General features: G+C 48.4%; 1 protein-coding gene across 6 annotated transcripts in view; it reads right to left on the reverse strand.

Moving 5' to 3' along the window:
• Positions 1 to 595: 595 nt before the first annotated feature.
• The window catches only part of NDRG4 (NDRG family member 4), a 55885-nt gene continuing 36011 nt past the window's right edge, over positions 596 to 20469 (reverse strand). For 3 of the 6 annotated variants that reach the window (XM_035118911.3, XM_035118909.3, XM_035118913.3), the window contains 9 exons: positions 18662 to 18718; positions 12395 to 12498; positions 11123 to 11179; positions 10977 to 11028; positions 9784 to 9831; positions 8683 to 8718; positions 7762 to 7813; positions 6176 to 6214; positions 596 to 3956 (listed from right to left, as the gene is read on the reverse strand). In XM_035118911.3, coding sequence (XP_034974802.1) covers positions 3796 to 3956; positions 6176 to 6214; positions 7762 to 7813; positions 8683 to 8718; positions 9784 to 9831; positions 10977 to 11028; positions 11123 to 11179; positions 12395 to 12498; positions 18662 to 18718 — 606 coding nt within the window. In that variant the 3' untranslated portion in view covers positions 596 to 3795. The remainder of the gene's footprint in view (positions 3957 to 6175; positions 6215 to 7761; positions 7814 to 8682; positions 8719 to 9783; positions 9832 to 10976; positions 11029 to 11122; positions 11180 to 12394; positions 12499 to 18661; positions 18719 to 20469) is intronic. The other 3 variants (XM_088672099.1, XM_035118910.3, XM_035118914.3) reach the window with 1 other exon arrangement.

The following is a 20469-nucleotide window of genomic DNA, read 5'->3' on the forward strand; positions in this document are numbered from 1 at the left end:
CACACTGCCCCACAGGGGACTGGGGAGCAGCCCCTGACCAGTCACAGAGGCACCATTCACCTAGGGAGCATGTAGCCAGGGCTGCTGCAACAGACAACTGTGCAAGTCTTGGGGAGGCAGAGACACAAGAGAGCATCAGAGAAAGGAGGGAAGGAAAGAGGGACAGAGACCAGTGTTGCCCATAGCACCCTGGCCATCATTAAAGGCACTCCAGGGTGCCACGGCACACAGGTTGAAAACCACTGGCTTATGGATTGAATCAAAGCAAAGGTGTTTTATCACATGGCATGTGTCAACACAACTTTTTGGGAGGGGTGGTGCAAGTAAAAAATATTCAGTGCTCTGAATGGGGATTTCTTCAGAAGCCCCAAAGTGCTGTGGAAAATAGACAGAAAAAGGTAGTCTGATCTCATTATGACACCAGGTGATTGACAGGTAGGAAGCTCCACCCACCTGCAAGTTGCCTCAAGGGAGGTCACAATCTGGCCCCTGGGCTCGGAAGGTTCCCCAACCCTGATATATTGGGTTCTGCTAACAGTAAATAAATAAATGTGGCACTTGTGAATAAGCTGCCGCTTCCACTGCAGAGTGAGTCTGCTTGATCTTAATATCTTTATTAATTTTCAACACAATAATCCTCTCTACATCAATGGGTTTGTTTGTTTGCCTTGTTTTACATTTTGTAGATATTGTGGCATCAATGCAACCGGAGAGCATCAACAACCATCATGCACAAAAATATTACATTTCACCTCATACAGAAAAAAAGAAATCCATTAAATTCCACCTTAATCAGGAAAATGTTTCTTTAAAAAAATCCAATTCCCCCCACCCCCACCCTACAGTAATAGCTAGATCACCTTCAAATGAAAAAACTGCACATTGGTTGCCAATTGCTACAAGTAAATGGTAGGGGTGGAATCAAAGATAAATATTATATATAGGAATTTATAGATCTATCTCATCTGAAAGAACACATCAAGAAAAAAGGCAACAATATCTACAGCAGCCTCCTCCAAACAGGTGCCCTCCAGCAGGTGTTCTCTCCTGCAACTTCCTTCAGCTCCAGCCCACCTGGCTCTGTGATGCTGAGGAGCTGATGGGAGTTGTAATACAACAACCTCTGGAGGGTCCCAGGTTGGCAAAAGCTGATCTACAGTAAAAGAGGATCCTTGTAGCCTTCAGTCATTCATATTTAAAGTTCAGAAGGAAGCACACAGAATAAAAGAGTCTGAGATTAGAGGATTACATCAAACAGGGAGTGTGTCTGGACTGGTTGTGGCAACATCAAACCATTTAAATGCAAAGATGCCTGGCTACGCACACATATATACCCCTTGACGTGCGCACTGTCAGGAGCGAGAAAGTCAGGTGCAAAGCCTGCAGAGTAGCAGAGAGGCGAGACAGACCTCCTCGCAAGCTGCTTGTTGCTCTTTGGGCCAAACCCCACTTCAAGCTCTTTGCTTGCGTGGAAACGCAGTGACGCGCAAGATTGGTGATGTGGGTGGGTGGGTGCGTGTGGTGTTTCATCAGTAAAAAGAACTGAGTGTCTGACATGAGATCAGGACACGGTAAGGATGCATTTGGGATTCAGCAAGAACAATTGGCTGGGTGGTCCAGCAGCTGTTTGGGGAAAGGAAATGGAAGGTATATTGGCTCCTTTGGAACCCAGAGTGGCATGGACAAGAGCCTTTCTGGTTTCACGTCAATAGCAGGCTTACAGTAATGCAGAGCGAGTAGGGAGACTGGCCGCTTCAAAGGCATGAATGTGCGGAACTTGAGGAGAAATGCGAAGGCAAATTCTTGCTAACTGTTCCTCCCCAAAACTCTGAAAGGGGTTCTGAGATGAATTGAAATGGAAAGACCTCAATAAATTAACAACCGGTATGGGTCAATTGGAACAATGGCCTCTTATCCAGTGCTAGTTCTACTCAGAGTAGAACTTCAGTAGATACAGCATCGAATGTGGACAGGCACAGTCTAGGGGCAGATATCCCAGCACCTTCACATGATCCATCACATCCTTGAGGAGCAGAGGGGGCCACAGACAAAACTTCGGGATCAGGACCTTCCAAGAGGCTACCTTTTTTTTCATACAGGTGGTACCATGGAGGAGATGTGACCAGTCCCCTATGGGGCTGTTTTGGGGGAGGAAGCTCTTTATCCCCATCAACACAAGCCTTTCTCCTCAAAACTTGCAAATGCAACGAGGAGCTGATCCTGGACAGTAGGGGCTGGAGTACGACACCCCAAGGGCCTGCCTAGTTGGGAATATTTTTATATGTTTTTATTTTCTGTGCCGTGTTTTAAAATAGTTCATGTACTCTGCTCTGGGACTGTTGACCAAGAACAGGAAACAAATATTTTAAATAACTAAATAAATGCCCTCATGTTCCTGGGCCCCGTTTTCCCTCCTTGAGGCTGGATAAGCTTCTGCTACTTATTCCTGCTGAGCCCAAAGGCATATGCACAACCCAGCACTGCTTTCTAGAGGGGTTTCCTTCAAGGGAAGGATCCTGGGGACAGTTAGTTATTGGGCAAGAGTATCAAGAATCTATGATTCCTGAGAGGAAAGCCACAACATGCGTAAATGTGCCCTTGTGTTTTTGATTCCTGCCACTGATTGTCTTTTTTTTTAAAAAAAAAATAAGTGATGGTAGTGGGGGCAGCTTATATTGCAACAAGTTTTACCCAAAGGCCATTTATAGCACTGGTTAAAAGGCTTGAGGAAACCCCAAACAAATCCTAAAACCAACTATAACCTTTCCCTACCCCTTATGCTTGGAAAGTCCAGCTGCTCATTCCTTGTATGGGGGGGGGCACAACTTCTCACTTCCTGCTTTTGACTGAATTTACATGTAGGGGAAGGAAATACTGTAATGCAATAGGAGCCCCTGGATGGTTTTCTACAGCAGCTGGAGAAACGGCTTGACTCTATGTGCATGTTCCTATCCAGTCAAGCCCCAATTTCCATTGTCTTCCCAACAAAACCTGCCAGCAAAAGAGTCAACCACCAAAAAGGCTTTCCAAAGCTGTGGAACTAAAAAGCCTGTGCTCCAAGGCCAAAGAGAAGGGTAGAAACTAAGAGGCATTTGCCTTCAAGGTTGCAATATCCCTCCATCCTGAACCAGTGCTGTAAAGTGGTTGGAGTGTCAGGCGAGGACCTTGGGCCAGTCACTGCCTCTCTCAACTAGCCTACTTCACAGGGTTGTTGTGGGGATGAAATGAGGAGGGGTGAACCGTGTGTGCCACCTTCAGCTCCTTGGAGGAAAAGGAGGGATATAAGTGTCTGAAAATAAATAAACTAAGTAAACCACTGCATGGGTACATTGTGGATTAATAGTTGGGCATCTAAGGCGAAGGGCCCACGAGAACACTCTCCCCCTTCTGACTCACTGGGTTATAGGCTTTTCTGGAGAAGAGGCACCTGGGCTAGGCAGGTGTAAAACATCCCTCCTGCTCGCCTTGCCTCAAGCTGTGCAGAGGGACATGCTTGCCACTTCCAAGCCAGCTAGAAACCAACCCAAGGGAATCTCCCTGGTTCAAAATGGTACCTGGGCCTATGGGTGGAGGTGGCTGTTGACATCAAGCTGCTGCTACTGCTGCTGCTTCCCACTCTCCCTATGCCCCCCTCCCAACTTAGTATTCCGTAATGTGAAAGGAAAAGAAAGACGGCAAAAGAAATTAAAGCCACAGGAAGCCGCAGGGGATGGAGCCAGCTGGAGAGTGGCTGGATGAGTGGGCCCTCGAGGTCACCCGTGAAGAAGACAGCGAGGAGGAGTAAGGTGGAGGCGCTCAGCAGGACACCTCCATGGTGTGGTTGATCTGCCCCATGGCCTCGCTGCTCTCCGAGTGGGTGCAGGCTCTTGGGCGGTTGCCCCCGCCCTCCACAGAGCTGGCGCTGGTGAGGGAAGCCGTACGGGAGCGGGCCAGGCGCGTCATACTGGCAGAGGGCACTACGGGGAGAGAAAGAAAGAGAGAGAGCATCAATGCTTCTGCCAGGGACAAAAAGCGAACCAGGTAGGGTCCAGGCGGAGCGAGCGCCACAAAGACGAGCAAAGCTGCCACAGGAGAGGGAAGAAGCAACATCAAGCCCCTGGCCTCGGAGGGCGCCTAAAGCCCAGCAGCCTTCAGCCACTCAAGCCCTAGCCATGCACCAACTCTTGAAGCATAAGAACACAAGGGCACAAAAAGAGCTTGCTGGATCATGTCAATGGCCCATCTAGTCCAGCATTCTGTTCTCATACGGTAGATGCCTGTGGGAAACTGGAAACTGAACACCAGAATACTCTCCCCTCCTGTGATTTCCAGCAACTGGTTTTCTAGCATTACTGCTTCTGACTGTGGAAGCAGAGCAGAGCCATTTTGGCTAGTAGCCATTGATCACCCTCTCCTCCATGAACTCATAGTCCAAAACAGGCATCCCCAAACTTCGGCCCTCCAGATGTTTTGGACTACAATTCCCATCATCCCTGACCAATTGCTCCTCTTAGCTCAGGATCATGGGAGTTGTAGGTCAAAACATCTGGAGGGCCGCAGTTTGGGGGTGCCTGGTCCAAAACATCTGGAAGGCACCAGGTTGTGGAAGGCAGACAAACCAGCCCAGCAATCACACCCCAAAGACATGGCCAAGCTGATTGCGGGGAGACAGTGGGTGGCTTGCTAGACAATGGCTTGTGTGAAGAATTTCAGAATGATGCGCTCTAAGTACAGGAGCCCGCTCAGGCCCTGTGATTGCCATCTGCCCTCTCAGCCAACCTGGCCAAAGGCTAGGGATGATGGTGGTCAGGGTCCAGCAACATCTGGAGGGCTGCAGGGGAGGCCACCCCTGGCCTAAGCAAACAGCCACAACAGTTGCTCCCGAAGACTGCAGAGTGCCAAAACACACATGGGACATGTCAAGTTGCAAAATAAATTCTTCCACCACTGTTCTGAGGTTCCATCACACACCCCTTTTTTCCTCCCCTCACCGCTGCAAGAGGCACAGGTGACCATCAGAACTAGGGAGCAGGTAGGGCTGTGGTGGGACAGGGAAGGAAGCAAAGTGACACTCTGCACCTGGATGCACCTCCTGTGTGCCCTGCTCTGCCACTGACACACAATCCCCAACATCTCAGCAGCTAAGCAGATGCTTGCAGGAAACCAGCAAGCAGGACCCCAGCACAACAGCACTCTCTCCTCCGCTTGTTTTCACCAACAGGTATTCAGAAGTATTGCTGCCTCTGGTTGTGGAGGCAGAACAGCCCATCGTGGCTAGTAGTTGTTGATAGGCCCTCTCTCCTCCTATTGATACCTTTTCTCCTTTTGGCATGGTCTTACATCCCATGCTAGTCAAGGGCCATGCTGACTCCGCTCTTGTGCATCCGCCCAACTCTGCAGTTCAGCTGAGCACAATTCCCTTTCTGCACCAATATGCACAAAATCCAAGGAGTCATGGGTGCACTCGTAATTGCAAGACATGTGAAAATGCCACACCTGGTCATTAACCTCTTTAAAAAAATAAAAAAATAAATCTTCCAAGAGGGACACTCTAGGATTTGTAAGTGCACATGCGTGGCTGTTGAGGAGAAATTGCAAACCCCCAGGAACTGCGTGTTTTAGGATTCAGTCAGGTGTGACACTGCTGCCAAAAAACCTGGCTGTTGCATCTCTCTGTGGGAAGATGTGACTACCAGCAGGAAGGTATCACACCAACAACACACTCAGGATGCTTTTGGACAGCTTCCTGCAAGCTGGTACCTCCCAGATGTTTCAGACCACAGCTCCCATTAGCCCCAGTCAGTGTGGCCATAGGAAGCTGGGATTGATGGAAGTTGCAGTCTGAAACACCTGCAGAGCACCAGAATGAGGGAGGCTGCCTTAGAAAGCACAGCGGCAAATCTTTTTTTGGGGGGAAACTGTTTCAACAAACACCATTGGAATGACATAGCTGTGCGCTTCCCATAGTGTGTGAGTCATGCTACAGATGCAGCAGGGGGAGGGCCGATGCTTCTTTTTCAGTCAGCCTCAGTTGCCTGTTTACTTGCCTGTCTCTATACTGCAGGACCAGCTATGGAAGCTGCAGCAGAAAAGCACACTCTGTACAGCAGCAATGCACAATAAGGAGAGGGCGGGGGCGGAGGGTACATGCAGCATGTGGATGTGACAGTGAGCAGACATTAGGGGTAGGGGATACCTGATCCTCCACTCAGCCTTCGGTCCTTCAGGTAGGCAACTAAGAGAGATATGGAGGGGAGGTTGAGTAGGAGGTGGAAGCAAAGAGAGTCTGGTTGAGGGTTGGGAGGGCAAGAGAGGCTTTTTTTGGGGGGGGAACATCACACATTCAAGGCTTGTCTGATCAGCAGCAGAAAAACAAGACAAGAACATCACAACCGATAACCAGAGAGAGAAAAAGAGACAGAGACAGAGAAGGCAGGAAGAATTTCACACATACAAATTATTCCTGCATTGGAGAGACTGAACTAGATGACCCTTTGGGACCCTTCCAAGTCCATGCTTCTATGATTTTTGTTTATCATTTATTTCTGAGATACCTAATGTCGCTCAGGCCAAGCTCTCTCTGACCAGGGTGATCAGGACTGGGAGAAGAGAAGAACAGATCTGAAATGGTTGGCAGATAATGGGTCTTTAAATCCACACTGAAAGAAGTGCAAATGCCCTTTGGGTTCTGACATCTTCACCCACCTCTCTGATGCAAAACCCTGGCCACACTCCAGGTGCTAATTCCCAAGCCTGGAACTGACTGTAAGTTGTTCTCATGGTGTCAGAGACATGCACAGAACTGGGAAGTATCAGGCAAAGAACACCCAAACACACCCATTTCCTTAATCATAAACACACTAACTGCTCATTGCCTCTGTATGGCACATCCAGCAGGCCATGGGCCCTTGATGGAGGAACCTTGTCCAGGAGCAGGCTCTCAACAACAGGGCTAGTAATCTGTTTGGGGCTGAAGTGGGGACACATGGGAGCACGTTAAATGCATAGAGACCACACCTACACTATATATTTAAAGCAGTAGCATTCCAATTGAACAGTCATGGCTTCCCCCAAAGAATTCTGGGGGCTGTATTTTGTTAAGGGTGCTGCTGAGAGTTATTGGGAAACCCCTATTCCCCTCATAGAGCTGGAGTTCCCAAGGAAGAAAGAATGATTGTTAAACTACTCTGGAAATTGTAGCTTGGAGGGGGAGGGGGGATAGGAGTCTTTTAATAGCTCTCACCACCCTTAAGAACCTAGGACTGTTTATAATGGAACAATACAGCTTTAAATGTGGTCACAGTCTGAGCTGAGAAGGGCTGGGTGGATCAATCTATATCTAGTATGTGCCAGTTTTGCCAGTGTTTGCTCATAAGTCCATTCTGTCCATGGAAAAACCCATATTTAAATACATATTTGACTCTGAATTTATCACAAAATAAAAATTTAAACCCATATGAGTCTTATGTATGCATTTTAAAACATGCTTTATCCTAAAATACATGTTTTGGTACACTCTTTGAGCTGACAATGGCATCATAAAATTCAGATACTGACCAAGTGTGAAATCCAAAGAATCATTATACTCTCATCCGAATATTACTCTGGGAGGTACAAATTAGGCCAGTTCATTACAAATATAGACCAAACGAATTTATCCTCTGCTGAGTCACCTGCTTCTACACTCTCCAATTACAAACACATGAACATCTCTTACAATCCCTCAGTTACACAAACACAGTTTTTGAGCACACTGATCCGTCAAACTATACAAATACTTACTGTAGCCCATCCCTTGAAGGAAGTACTTGAATGCTTCCGTCAGTTTTCCAGGCTGTTCAAGAAATCAGAGGGATGCGGATGAAAAACAGAAAGAAAAACACCTACAACCAGGCATTGCAAAAATAGTGGGTGTGGGTGTGTGCATCAAGCTAGACACATGTGGATAGGCCCAGTATCTTCTGAATCTGAGCTTTTAAAATTCAGATTCTGTATTCTGTTTGTGAATCTAAATGCTGATCTTATATTTATTTTCCCCCTCCTCCCCCTGCCCCGTCCAGTTGCACAAGCTCCCCATCACCAAGCAAAAGGGGGGCAGAGATATTTGGGTTTTGCTTTGCTTTAAACTGGGGACCCAGGTGGCGCTGTGGTTAAACCACTGAGCCTAGGACTTGCTGATCAGAAGGTCGGCGGTTCGAATCCCTGTGACGGGGTGAGCTCCCGTTGCTTGGTCCCAGCTCCTGCCAACCTAGCAGTTCGAAAGCATGTCAAAATGCAAGTAGATAAATAGGAACCGCTACAGCGGGAAGGTAAACGGCGTTTCCGTGTGCTGCTCTGGTTCGCCAGAAGTGGCTTTGTCATGCTGGCCACATGACCTGGAAGCTGTACGCCGGCTCCCTCGGCCAATAACGCGAGATGAGCACGCAACCCCAGAGTCGGTCACGACTGGACCTAATGGTCAGGGGTCCCTTTACCTTTACCTTGCTTTAAACTGCTTTGAACCAAAATGTGGATTTTCTTCAAAACAGCGTCCCTGCAACAACTAATCCTAGAGCAGGACGCAACTCAGGGAGCTTTGGGTGAAATGAAGAGGTGGGAGAATTGCACCCAGCCTAAGTGCCCAGGCACACCCAGACGGAGGTTTCTGAGCTCCACAGAAGGTCTTCTAATGAACAAGAGAATGGAGGAAGAGGAAGAACTCACCTGTGTGACTTGAGGGAGCCCACCAGAATCAGCCATCTGGGTGGAAAACAGAGTTTTGAGTCAGAGAAGCTTCACCTTCCCTTCCAGGTGACCAGCCTCCTCCCCTCAACTGCATCCATCACCCAGTCATTATCTGGGGCTGAAGGGAGTTGCAGTCCAAAACATCAGGAAGGCAGAAGGTTGGGTTAGGCTTTGAGTACAGACTTAAGGGGCCCCTGAGTCACTGCTGGGCCTGGTGCCTGCGAATCCCAGCTTCCATTGGCTTTAGTCAATGCCACTCTGTACCAGACAACCAACCAGGGATGCCCACCATCTTTTCAAGATGGCCGACATCCTCAGCTAGTGAAAGGAAAGCTAGACATTAGGAGGCTCAGGTGCCAAATCCCTATCTGTTGTGGGTGGGGAAGGCAAGCAGAAGGGCTGCCTCTTCCAGCCTCAGAACTCCATTTGGAGAAAGACAACTGGAAGAGCAGCAGCAGCTTTTGCAAGCACAAAGATGAAGGGAAGGGCTGACACACTGTGCTTCAAGTCCTATCCCTTTTTAGAAAGGCTAGGCTGCCATGATGTCTAATGAAGGGCTGTGGCTTCTGAAACAGCCTCCCCACTCCCCTTCCCAAAGAGCAGGAAGCGCCCAGCCCAAGTTGCACCAATCACAGAGTCAGTACGGGTCTTGTGGGTCAACCTCTTCACTCCTCTTAAATGCAAGATATCCAGAACTAGAGTGCCCCCTGCTGGTGGTCTTCCACCCTGTGCTGTAAGACATCTGTGCAATGCCTGTAGCTCCTATTATACTGTATATCATCTCCAGAACTGTGGCTCATAAGTAAGTGGGGGTAAGCACCACCATCCCCACTGGGTGTCTCAATGGTTCCTATTTTCAATTGGGTTTGGGGGTATAGATACATAAGACATTGCACCTTTGTCCTTGGCCCTTAAGAGTCGAGTGGGAGGAAGAAGGGGAGAGCAAATTTGGATGGAATCAAAATCACTTACTCAGAATGAGATTTAGGGGTGGGGGAGAGCGGACTAGGGATTAAGGGGCTTGTCCTGAAGACTTGCCCTTCCTTGTGCCTACAAGGTACTACTAGTCCTCTATCTCACCTTCAGGAAAGTGGTGGTGGTTGGATCCAGTTTGGAGTTGCATTCAACCTAACAAACAGCAAAGTCAGAGTTTCAAAATAGCATCAAGTCCAGAAGCACAAGCATCACCTGCCCTGCACGTGGGGTGACCCAGCAGCCAACACTATCAGCCTCAGAGGTTCAGTACACCATGGACGAAATTAGGCTTTATTTCACCCAGGTCAAAGACCCAGTTTGGAAACCCCTTGCACATTTGTGCACGCACACACACACAGGCTGGGAGCCTCAATGGCACCCCTCTGGAAGCTTCACCTGGGGCAAAAAACCTGGCTAGCCTCCCCGTAGCTTCAGTGCTGCAGTAAACCCTCAAAACAGGGAAACAGCAGGAAAATGGGGGTGGTGTACAGCTTTGGCAACAGCAATTAAAATAAATAAAAGGAATGTGACATTCCAGATATTTAACCATAACGTTTCTAACACTCATGACTCAAACAATAAAGATAGGGGGTGTGGTGTAGGGGTTACAGTGCTGGACTAGGACCTGAGAGACCAGGGATTCAAATCCCCATTTGGCCATGAAGCTCACAGGGTGGCCTTGAGCCAATCACTGCATCTCTCAGCCTAGCCTACCTCACAGGGTTGTTGTGGGGATTAGATCAGGAGCGGGTAGAACCATATACGCCACCTTGAGCTCCTTGGAGACAAAGGTGGGATATAAATGCAATGAAATAAAAATAATAAAAAATAAGTGGGATGTAAATGCAATAAATAATAAATAAATAAATCCCCTTAGGAGCCAAGGGAGTTGCAGCTCCCTCCCTCCCTCCCTCCCTCCCTCCCTCCCTCTCTCCCTTTCTCTTTCCCAAAGCTTCCTGGGTAGGGGGAGAGAGCAGGCAATGGGGTATCAGGAAGTGCTTCATGCTGGGATGTTTATCCACCACTGCATTTCACAAACCAATTTGAACAAAGTGGCCAAATCAGTCACACCAAACAAAACAGAATGCGTGAAAGGCAAGTCTGAAGTCTGCAAAGGCATCCTCAGGAGGCCTCTAGTTGTTCTTAAATACTGTACCTGCCAACCGCCTCCCCCACCAGCCTTCAAAGAAGAGACAAGCTTGCAGTCTAGGGGAAGGACAAACCCATGCTATGAGCTTGGTCCCAGACATCATTCAAGCAGGGAAGATTAACTCTTTGGGGCTTAGCTCCTTACTCACCACGCCATCTTCGGCCGGTGCATTATCACCCACCACCAGCATCACTGGGCAGCTGCAAACCCCAAGGGGAGAAACATGATTAGCAGGGGAGACCTGCTCTGCTCGGGGCCCCTCCTCATCCTCCCTGGAGCAAATCAGTGGCTTACCGGAGTGTCTTGGCGTTCGGGATGCTCCCAGGTCGGTTAATGTCCAGGTCTCTGCGACTGAGGAAAAAATTAGGATTTTTAATTGAAGCAGACAAACCTGCAGGGGCTCTGCCACTGTGCTATGTGTGAGTTCAGCAGGACTACAATATTTGCATCACACCGTGGCGTTTCACCTTTTATTTACAACGTATTTGTAAAATTCTGCAAGAAACTCTCAATCAAGCATAGGAAATTTGCTTGGTTTTAGGGGATTTTTATGACTAGATCTGCTGGGCTCTAAATTGCCATGGGGTGCGTTCAGGACTCAGTGCAGCTTCATGGTCCTCCAGTCTCGCTTTCTACAATGGTGGTTGGCAACTTGGAGCAGGCTTTGCCAACCTAGTGCCCTCCAAAAGTTTTGGACTACAACTCTCAGGTTGAGGCTGATGGGAGTTGTAGTCCAAAGAATCTGGAGGGAACCAGGTTGGCAAACCCTGGAACTAGGACCTTCAGACCTAGCTCCTAACTCCAAGGCACCACTTTTGCCAAGCTATCAAGGGGATTATTTCAGGAATAAATGAGAGGGAAGAAATGTTCACTACGTGGAAATTATAAGGGAGTAGGTGAGGGCTGCTAGGAAATCAACCCAGTCCTTCATTTTCTTTCTGAAATGGGTTTATTTAAGAGCATTTGTAAACCACATACTTAAAAATATATATATCTGTGGAGTGTATAAAAATGTAACAAAAAAAACACCAATGAGACAATATAATTAAAAACAGAAGCACAACATAAAGTACACACTTTGGAACTCCCTGCCTATTGACATCAGGCAGGTGTCTTCACTGCACTATTTTTTGTGCCTTTGAAAAACATCTTTGTTTAGGCAAGGCTATCCAGATATGTAGAATGTTGACATGTGGTTTCATCTGGTTGTTAGTTTATCGTTGAATTTAATTCCTTTTTGAATAAGCTTAAAAGAGTTGTTTTTAACTTCTTCTTTTTATTAATAATGTTATTGTTTTATTATTTTTGTAAACCGCTTTGAGGCTTTTTGAGGGTTGGGGTTTTTTTGCAATCAAGTAGTATATACATTTTAATAAGTAAAAACATTAATAAATAGTTTTTTTTAAGGTATTATTAAAAACAAGCTTCATCATAACTGGATGTGAGCTATAGAGCTTGCAAGCAAATTTAAAAAGAGGGGGGATTGGGGAGAGTATGGTGGTAGCTGTCTACTGGGAGGAAAGCATGATCCAAGATGCTTGCAGTTCCTTCAGCCCCTGCCCCTACCTGTTGTACATGTTCCAGAAGAGCTGGAGGTTGTACTGGTTCACCATGCTGCTGATCTGCTGCCGATAGCTTTGCACAAGCTCTGTGTTCCCCACCAGCTCTTCCTGTGGGTGTAGCAAGAGGGCAGACAGAAAGGAGGCCAAGTCAGAGCACCATTGAGGACCAGAGCCACCATTCTGGGCTGGAGGAGGCATTGACTGGAAAAGCACCTCTGTGAGCCCAAGGACTCTTGCTGGATGCACCTCTTTGTTGGGCACAACTCACCACTTAAAAGCCACACTAAAATTGCAAACCTAGGACTCAGCCGTACTTAACTTTCCCCCCACATTTTCCAGAGACAGGTCTGGACTTTAAAGCACCTTGTCTGAGTGCTTTTCTTTGCCCCTGACACTTTCCCTGCAGAAACCCACCCTCTGATGCTGAATCGGAACAAACAGCAATTTGGGTTTTCCACAGATTGCTATTTGCTCTGGTTCAGCAGTAAAGAGTTTTCACAGGGAAAGTGTAGGGGGCAAAACAAAGCACTCTGATATGGTGCTTTAAAGAGCAGACCTGTGCCTAGAAACACACCACAAAATGAAGTCTGGTCACCTCTGCAATTTTGAGTTTGCTGAGCAGGCTGGCTGGCTGCCAACCCTGATCCTGGGTAAGGAAAGGTATTTGATACCCTGCCAGAAGGGGTGCTGCAGACAGGTGGCTTTTCACTCGGTTTCATATTCTCTCTCACACACACTGTTGTGACGTGGGGTTTGTGATTTCAGCTCTCTTGACAAAACATGCTGGAGACAGTTCTCTAGTAACAGCTCTTTATTAAAGTGAACAAGACTGACTCTGAGGGCAGGAAGGCTACATTTATAGGGACAGGGAACTAGCTAGAAAGGGATACATTTTGGAGGGAACAATATCAGGCAATCACAGTGCTGCCTTTTGGAGGGAACCAATAAGACAGAGGATCCAAATACAGCAGCTTAAATGAACCAATAGTAGCTGTACCCTCTGGAACCAAAAGGCAGTTACTTTATCCTAATGCAAATACAGACAATAATAATACAGAGATAAAATCCTTTGACTCAATACACAACACCCCTCCCCCCCTAGTGAGCACAGCAGACGTAATCCCTCAGGTACTGTGGGGTCCTACAACTTCTACTTGATCTCCTGACAACAGGTGTTGCAGGTTCTGGATTGGGTGTTACCTGTGGTGGAGGGGCTGCTATAGGGGTTTCGTCAGGAACAGATGGAGTCCCAGACATCTCAGGGTCCCCTACCTGTACCTCGTCATCCTGAGGACTAGCAGACCCTGGTTCATTTGCTGAAGCCCCTGGTGACTGCACCTCTGGGCCATCTTCACTCTGGTCTCGCAGCTGTGCGTCATTAGCCAGGGATGAATTATCTGACTCCTCCCTGCTGAGCGCCCGGCGCCTCAGCTGATCTATATGTCTCTTCCAAACTTGCCCATTTTCCAAGGTCACATAATAGGACACAGGTCCACTAGCCCGGGTGATCACACCGGCCACCCACCGCGGACCTCGTGAATAGTTCCTCACCCAGACCAGATCTTCAGGGGCGAGATACCTTGTTGTGTCAGTCTCAGCCTGGGGGGTTGCTCTTGAATTACGGTTTGGCATTTTATCTGGGTGGACATAATCCAGCACCGTTACCAGTCTTCTACCTAAGAGCAGCTCAGCTGGCGATTTGCCCGTCGCAGTACACGGCGTCGCATGCTGCAAAAATAACATTCGTGCAATGCGAGCCGACCAGTTACCCTCCATTAAGCGCGCAATGGATTCTTTGGCTGTTCTTACCATGCGCTCAGCCTGCCCATTGGAGGATGGGTGAAAGGGCGCGGATGTGACCCCTCTTATGAAGTTATCAGCCAAGAATGCCCTGAATTCTTGGGATACAAAAGCTGCCCCATTATCTGATACAATGGTCTCAGGTAACCCGTGGGTTGCAAACAGCTGCCTCAACACCTTGATTACGGCAGCTGATGCCATGCTAGGGACCATCGCCACTTCTAACCATTTGGAATATGCATCAACGATAACCAAAAAGACCTTCCCTTGGAATGGCCCAGCAAAATCTATGTGCAGCCGGCTCCAGGGAGTCCTGGACTGCTCCCACCAGTGGACTGGTGCTCTGGCCACTTCTGGCCGCACCTCTTGGCATGCCTTGCATGTTCGTACCCATTGTTCTATGTTCTGGTCCATTCCAGGCCACCACACATAACATCGGGCTAGCGACTTCATCCTGACCATTCCCGGGTGTCCCATGTGAAGCGTCTCAAGAACCCTGTTTCTCAGTGGTGCTGGGATGATCACCCTATCTCCCCATAGGAGACAACCCTTATGCATGGACAATTTGTGCTGCCTTGTCGCATAAGGCCTGAATTTTTCTTCATGCGGACCACCTGGCCACCCCCTCCCCACCCAAGTGAGCACACGGGAGAGAACAGCATCTTTCCTCGTTTTCTCAGCTATATCAGTAGCTGTTACAGGAGCCCCCGGAAGTGTTTCTAGCATCATAATGTGCTCCGCCGGAGCAGGATCCTCATTGCTCCCGCCAGGAAGGGGCAATCGACTCAGCGCATCAGCGTGGCACAACTGTTTCCCCGGCACATGGGTCAAGGTGTACTGGAACCCATTCAGGAATATTGACCAACGCAACATTCTGGGGGAGAGAATTTGTGGCGTTTGTTTGTTTGGGTTGAACAACCCTAACAGTGGTTTGTGGTCCGTTTCAATGGAGAAATGGCGACCGTACAAATAATCATAGAACCTTTTGATTCCTGACACAATTGCTAGTGCCTCTTTATCAATTTGAGCATAGTTGCGCTCCGTGGGTGACAACGTACGGGAATAGAAAGAGATGGGCTTTTCCGACCCATCCGGTTCCCTATGACTCAGCACAGCCCCCAGGCCGTATTGAGAGGCATCACATGCCAGGACCAGCGGCTTCGACTCATCATAATGAGCAAGGACGCTCCTGCTACTCAGCATTTCTCGCAAGGAGTCAAAAGCCTTCTGCTGCTCCCGCCCCCATCGCCACACATTCTTTTTCTGCAAAAGTCTATGTAATGGTTCAGCTACCGAAGCTTTCTGGGGTAAGAATGAATGATAAAAGTTAATAAGTCCCAGGAATGACTGCAACTCCGTCTTGTTCTGTGGTCGTGGTGCCTCGATGATGGCCTTAATCTTAGCATCTGTGGGGTGGATGCCTGATGCATCAATTTTAAACCCCAAGAAATCCACAGTTGGCACCCCAAAACTGCATTTTTCTTTTTTCAGTTGCAACCCCACCTCCTTGAACTTGAGCAACACTGCACGGACACGCGCAACCAGTTCCTGTGGGTCTTTTCCAGCAATCAAAACGTCATCAAAAAATGGCAAGACCCCCGGCAGACCCCTTAACAGGCGTTCCATGAGCCCTTGAAAAATCCCTGGGGCCACACAAACTCCGAACTGTAATCTGTTAACTCTGAATGCCCCTTTATGTGTGACAATAGTCTGTGCTTCCGCTGATTGTGGGGTTACTGGCAGCTGTTGGTAAGCTTGTGCCAGGTCAATTTTGGCGAACACCTTGCCCCCAGCCAGTTTAGCCAACAGATGTGATACGACTGGAATGGGGTATGAGTTTCCCCTGAGTGCCTTATTGATAGTACATTTGTAATCTGCACATATCCTGACTTCCCCATTTGCTTTAAGGGGTGTGACGATTGGAGTCTCCCACTTAGCAGAGTCCACGGGTGAGAGAACTCCCTGCTTGACCAATTTATCCAGCTCTGCCTCAATCTTGGGTTGCAGTGCAAATGGCACTCGCCTTGGTTTGAGTCGGATTGGGGCCACCCCGGGGTCCAACTCGAAGTCAACTGGGGGCCCTTTATAACAACCCGGTTTTCCATTAAAGAGACTAGCAAATTCCTTGCATAATGCCTCGCTCATCTCAGGGCAGGTTTGGATTGAATTAAGCCCTGAGATACTCAGTCCCAGGGCGGGGAACCAGTCAGTGCCCAGGAGACTGGGGCGACTGCCCTTCGCAATCACCAGTTTGAGTACAGCCTGTTTGTCCCGGAACTGTACTCTCACGGCACACATTCCCATAACATGGATGCGGCCTGCTGAGTACGACTGCAAGGTTGCCGGGAAGGGCTCCAGAGGGGGCAACTTACCCCTGGGGAAGAATGTCTTCGCGGTCTGGTCCGACACAATGGTGAATGCAGATCCAGAGTCCACCTCCATGTCGCACTGCTGACCCTCAATCTTCACCTTGACGTGTGCCTTGCCTTGCGCTGGAAACTGCACGGCCCTCCCGTTGATCTCCGTTATGTAGTGGCAGTCCTTTCGAAAATGAGTTGCTGTGGGCGGTCTGCGATGCTCCAGTCTAGGTGCTCCTGTTGCTCCTGACGCCGCCGATCTACAGACCCTGGCGATGCGACCTGTCTTCCCGCACATCCGGCACATAGCATCCCTGAAACGACAACTCTTCCGCCCATGGTTTCCGCCACAACCTGGGCAACTGCCTCGGTGATCTTTGTGCACTGTGCATGCCTGACGCACCAACTCGACCCCACGGACTGGGCTCTGGCTCGGAGTAGCCTCTAGCTTGTCCATGGCATGCGCAACTTCTATCTGTGGCTTAGTGGCCTTGCGACTGGCATCAAGCTCCTCTCTTTCATAATTCTCCGTGGCGGTGGCCTCCTTCAAGGCTGAAGCAAGGGTAACCTCTTCTTTAGCCACGATGCGTCTTCTGGCTTTCTTGCTGCTCAGACCACCAATAAACCGATCCAGGAGAGTCTCTTCCAGATTTTGGAAGCCGCAGTGCTGAGCGAGCTTCCGGAGTTCAGCCAGAAATGCGGATACAGACTCCCCAGCATGCTGCTGCCTCTTATGGAACTCCATCCGCCGGGCCATCTTGGTCTCAGTAGGCGCCAAGTGGCTTGTTAGGCAGGCAAGAATATCTTGGAGAGATGTCTCACTCAGCTTCGCTGGAGCAAGTAATGCCTTGGCTAGCTTGAAGGTCTCGGGCCCACAGTAGCTCAGGAATGTGGCCCTTCTTTTGCTGGCATCGGTGATCCCTTGAGCCACTGCGAAGAACTCGAAGCGTTCGACGTAGTCTTCCCAGGTGTGGGGCTCTGATGGCTGGAAGGGCTCCAATACCCTTGGACTCTCCATTGTCCTAGCGGGCAGGGTCGTCTTCTCAGCTGGCCAGTGAGTCTTGTTCTCAGCTGCAATCCGGACTCCGAGGCAGGGTTGTGTTTAACCGCTCCTCAGCATTCCGGATCCCATCCTCGTCGCCAGTTGTTGTGACGTGGGGTTTGTGATTTCAGCTCTCTTGACAAAACATGCTGGAGACAGTTCTCTAGTAACAGCTCTTTATTAAAGTGAACAAGACTGACTCTGAGGGCAGGAAGGCTACATTTATAGGGACAGGGAACTAGCTAGAAAGGGATACATTTTGGAGGGAACAATATCAGGCAATCACAGTGCTGCCTTTTGGAGGGAACCAATAAGACAGAGGATCCAAATACAGCAGCTTAAATGAACCAATAGTAGCTGTACCCTCTGGAACCAAAAGGCAGTTACTTTATCCTAATGCAAATACAGACAATAATAATACAGAGATAAAATCCTTTGACTCAATACACAACACACACTTCCCAGCATGATCCCTCTGGATTCATCCTTGGTAAGAGACCTGCGTGAAGTTTTAAAGAAGCCCTGCCAGCGTTCAGGCCTGGCTCAGGGCTTTTGTCCCAGCTTTGAAAATGTGTCATTTTCGTGGGGCAGAACTCTGGGTCTCTCTTACAGAGTCTCTGGCATTTTGTTGCTATTGACTGCTGAAACCAAATAGGGACTTACTCTCTGCCCCAGGCCCTCCACACCTGTAAGCATCTGCTTAAAATGCAGTCACCTGGAGATATCTGTGCATCACAGGGTCACATCTGATATTTTTTTTACTGTGGGAAACCCAAGCCCTCTCTTGGTGACTTGCACCAAAATATTGCCAAAACCAGGTGGGAAGCTGCATCACAGGAACCAACACCTTGTCAGGATGTGACAACCTCCACCAGGCTGCCTCTCAAGCTCCTTGCATGGATGACTCAGGCTGCAGTGTCCTTTTAAAGAGGTTTCCCTAGTCATTCTTGGACAGGGCCAGCTGGAGGCTTTCAAGAAGTGTCTCAGCTCCCAAAGCAGAATGGGAGGAGATTAACAGAGAAGTACCCCCCACCTCTCCCAGCTCCTTCCACAGCTGTTGCATGTTTCTTACCTGGCTGAACAGGTGAGTCAGAACTGTGTCAGGCAATGTGCTAGTCAGGCCAGAGAGCTGAAAGTTGAAAGCAGAGCATAAGAGTAAAGAATTAATTGCCTTGCAATATCAGACTAACATTCCACTCCGGTGCCCTCTGAACCTGAAGTAAAATAAAAAAATTCCTTCAGTAGCACCTTAAAGACCAACTAAGTTTATATTTTGGTATGAGCTTTCGTGTGCATGCACACTTCTTCAGATACCTGAAGAAGTATCTGAAGAAGTATCTGAAGAAGTGTGCATCTGAAGAAGTGTGCATGCACACGAAAGCTCATACCAAAATATAAACTTAGTTGGTCTTTAAGGTGCTACTGAAGGAAATTTTTTATTTTGCTTCGACTCAGACCAACACGGCTACCTACCTGTAACTAGAACCTGAAGTAAGTGTGACTTTCTTCTAAGCCCAATTGATGTTCCACACCTAATAGCTGTTGACAATCCTCTCCTGTTCCAGGAATTTGTCTAATTCAGGCTTCCTCAACCAAACTACAACTCCCATCAGCCCCAGCCAGCACAGCTGTCTGGAGCTGGGGATGATGCACATAGTCCAAAACTTTTGGAAGACCCTTGACTAGGGAAGGCCGGGCGAATTCCCTTTTAAAGTCATCTGAGCTTTTGAGCCCATCAATGTTATTTTGTGGTCACTACCAAGACCCAAATTAGATGACAGAGACTTTATGTGCTTGAAATATCCTATAGGTGGGTCAAGAATGGACTCTCAGGGGTGGACATACCGGTAGAACCCAGTTGCTTGGACCCAAGCCAAGTGGGGAGCAGAACTCTTGGGAGGAGCTGTCTTGTCAGCTGGGGATGGCCCACTGTTGCCCACCTGCTCTTGGTCTCCTGAGACTACCCATCATCACACACACACCCAACCAAGTATGTCCCAAGCTGTGACACCCACAGAAAGGAATGGCAGTGTGCTCTGGTACTGGAATCTGTTATTTGGTTGCGACCGATAGAACCTGGGGGGCTCCAGGTTGGAGAAGCCTCCATCACAAGGCTGGAAAATAGGAACAAAGGACTATGGTAACTACTATACAGATCCAGCACTGCACTGAGCCACAGGCAGCTTTATTTTGGGAGGTGTGGGGGTTTTAATTGCCCCAAGAATGGTTGCATGTGAACACTCTGCACACCCCAATAGCCCATTGAAAAAGAGCTAGCTTGTCGCATTAAATGTGTGGGCAGCTTCCAGGTCTGGCCCTCTCATTAGGTAGAATGAGGCAGCTACCTCAGGTGGCAGATGTTGAAGAGCGGCAGCAGCAAGCTTTTGGGGGGCTAGGCTCTGTGTGTCATTTGTACACTCTACACATCCCCCTGTCAAGCCTTCTGTGCTAAGTCACTCATTGCCTTCATTGCTGAAGGTTGAATTGCTTTTCTTCTCAAGGTGTGCAAATGGTGTGTGTGGGGGGGGAGTTAACAGGGATTAAGCAAACAGGTGGAATATTTATTTATTTATTTGCACAGGTTATTGTGGTCTGGGATATTCTGAGCCCTAGATGGAGATTAGTAAACAGCTGCTCAATTTGTGATAGCACAAAAATGAAAACCCCTACATGCCTGGATTGGGTTAAGAAAACCCTGGGATTTCTTAATTATGGATCAATTAGCACAACAATTTAGAAGCCAAGAAAGGAGATAGAAGCAGATCATTTTATGAAAGACTGGCAGGCAGTAATAACATACCTGGAAACAGAACCAGTGAATTAGGACAAGCCACATGAGGGCAAATGTACTCATCATTTGTACTAATTACCTAAGAATAT

The sequence above is a fragment of the Zootoca vivipara genome, chromosome 6 (assembly GCF_965207765.1).
Source record: "Zootoca vivipara chromosome 6, rZooViv2.hap1.1, whole genome shotgun sequence".
NCBI classification, from domain to species: Eukaryota; Metazoa; Chordata; class Lepidosauria; order Squamata; family Lacertidae; genus Zootoca; species Zootoca vivipara.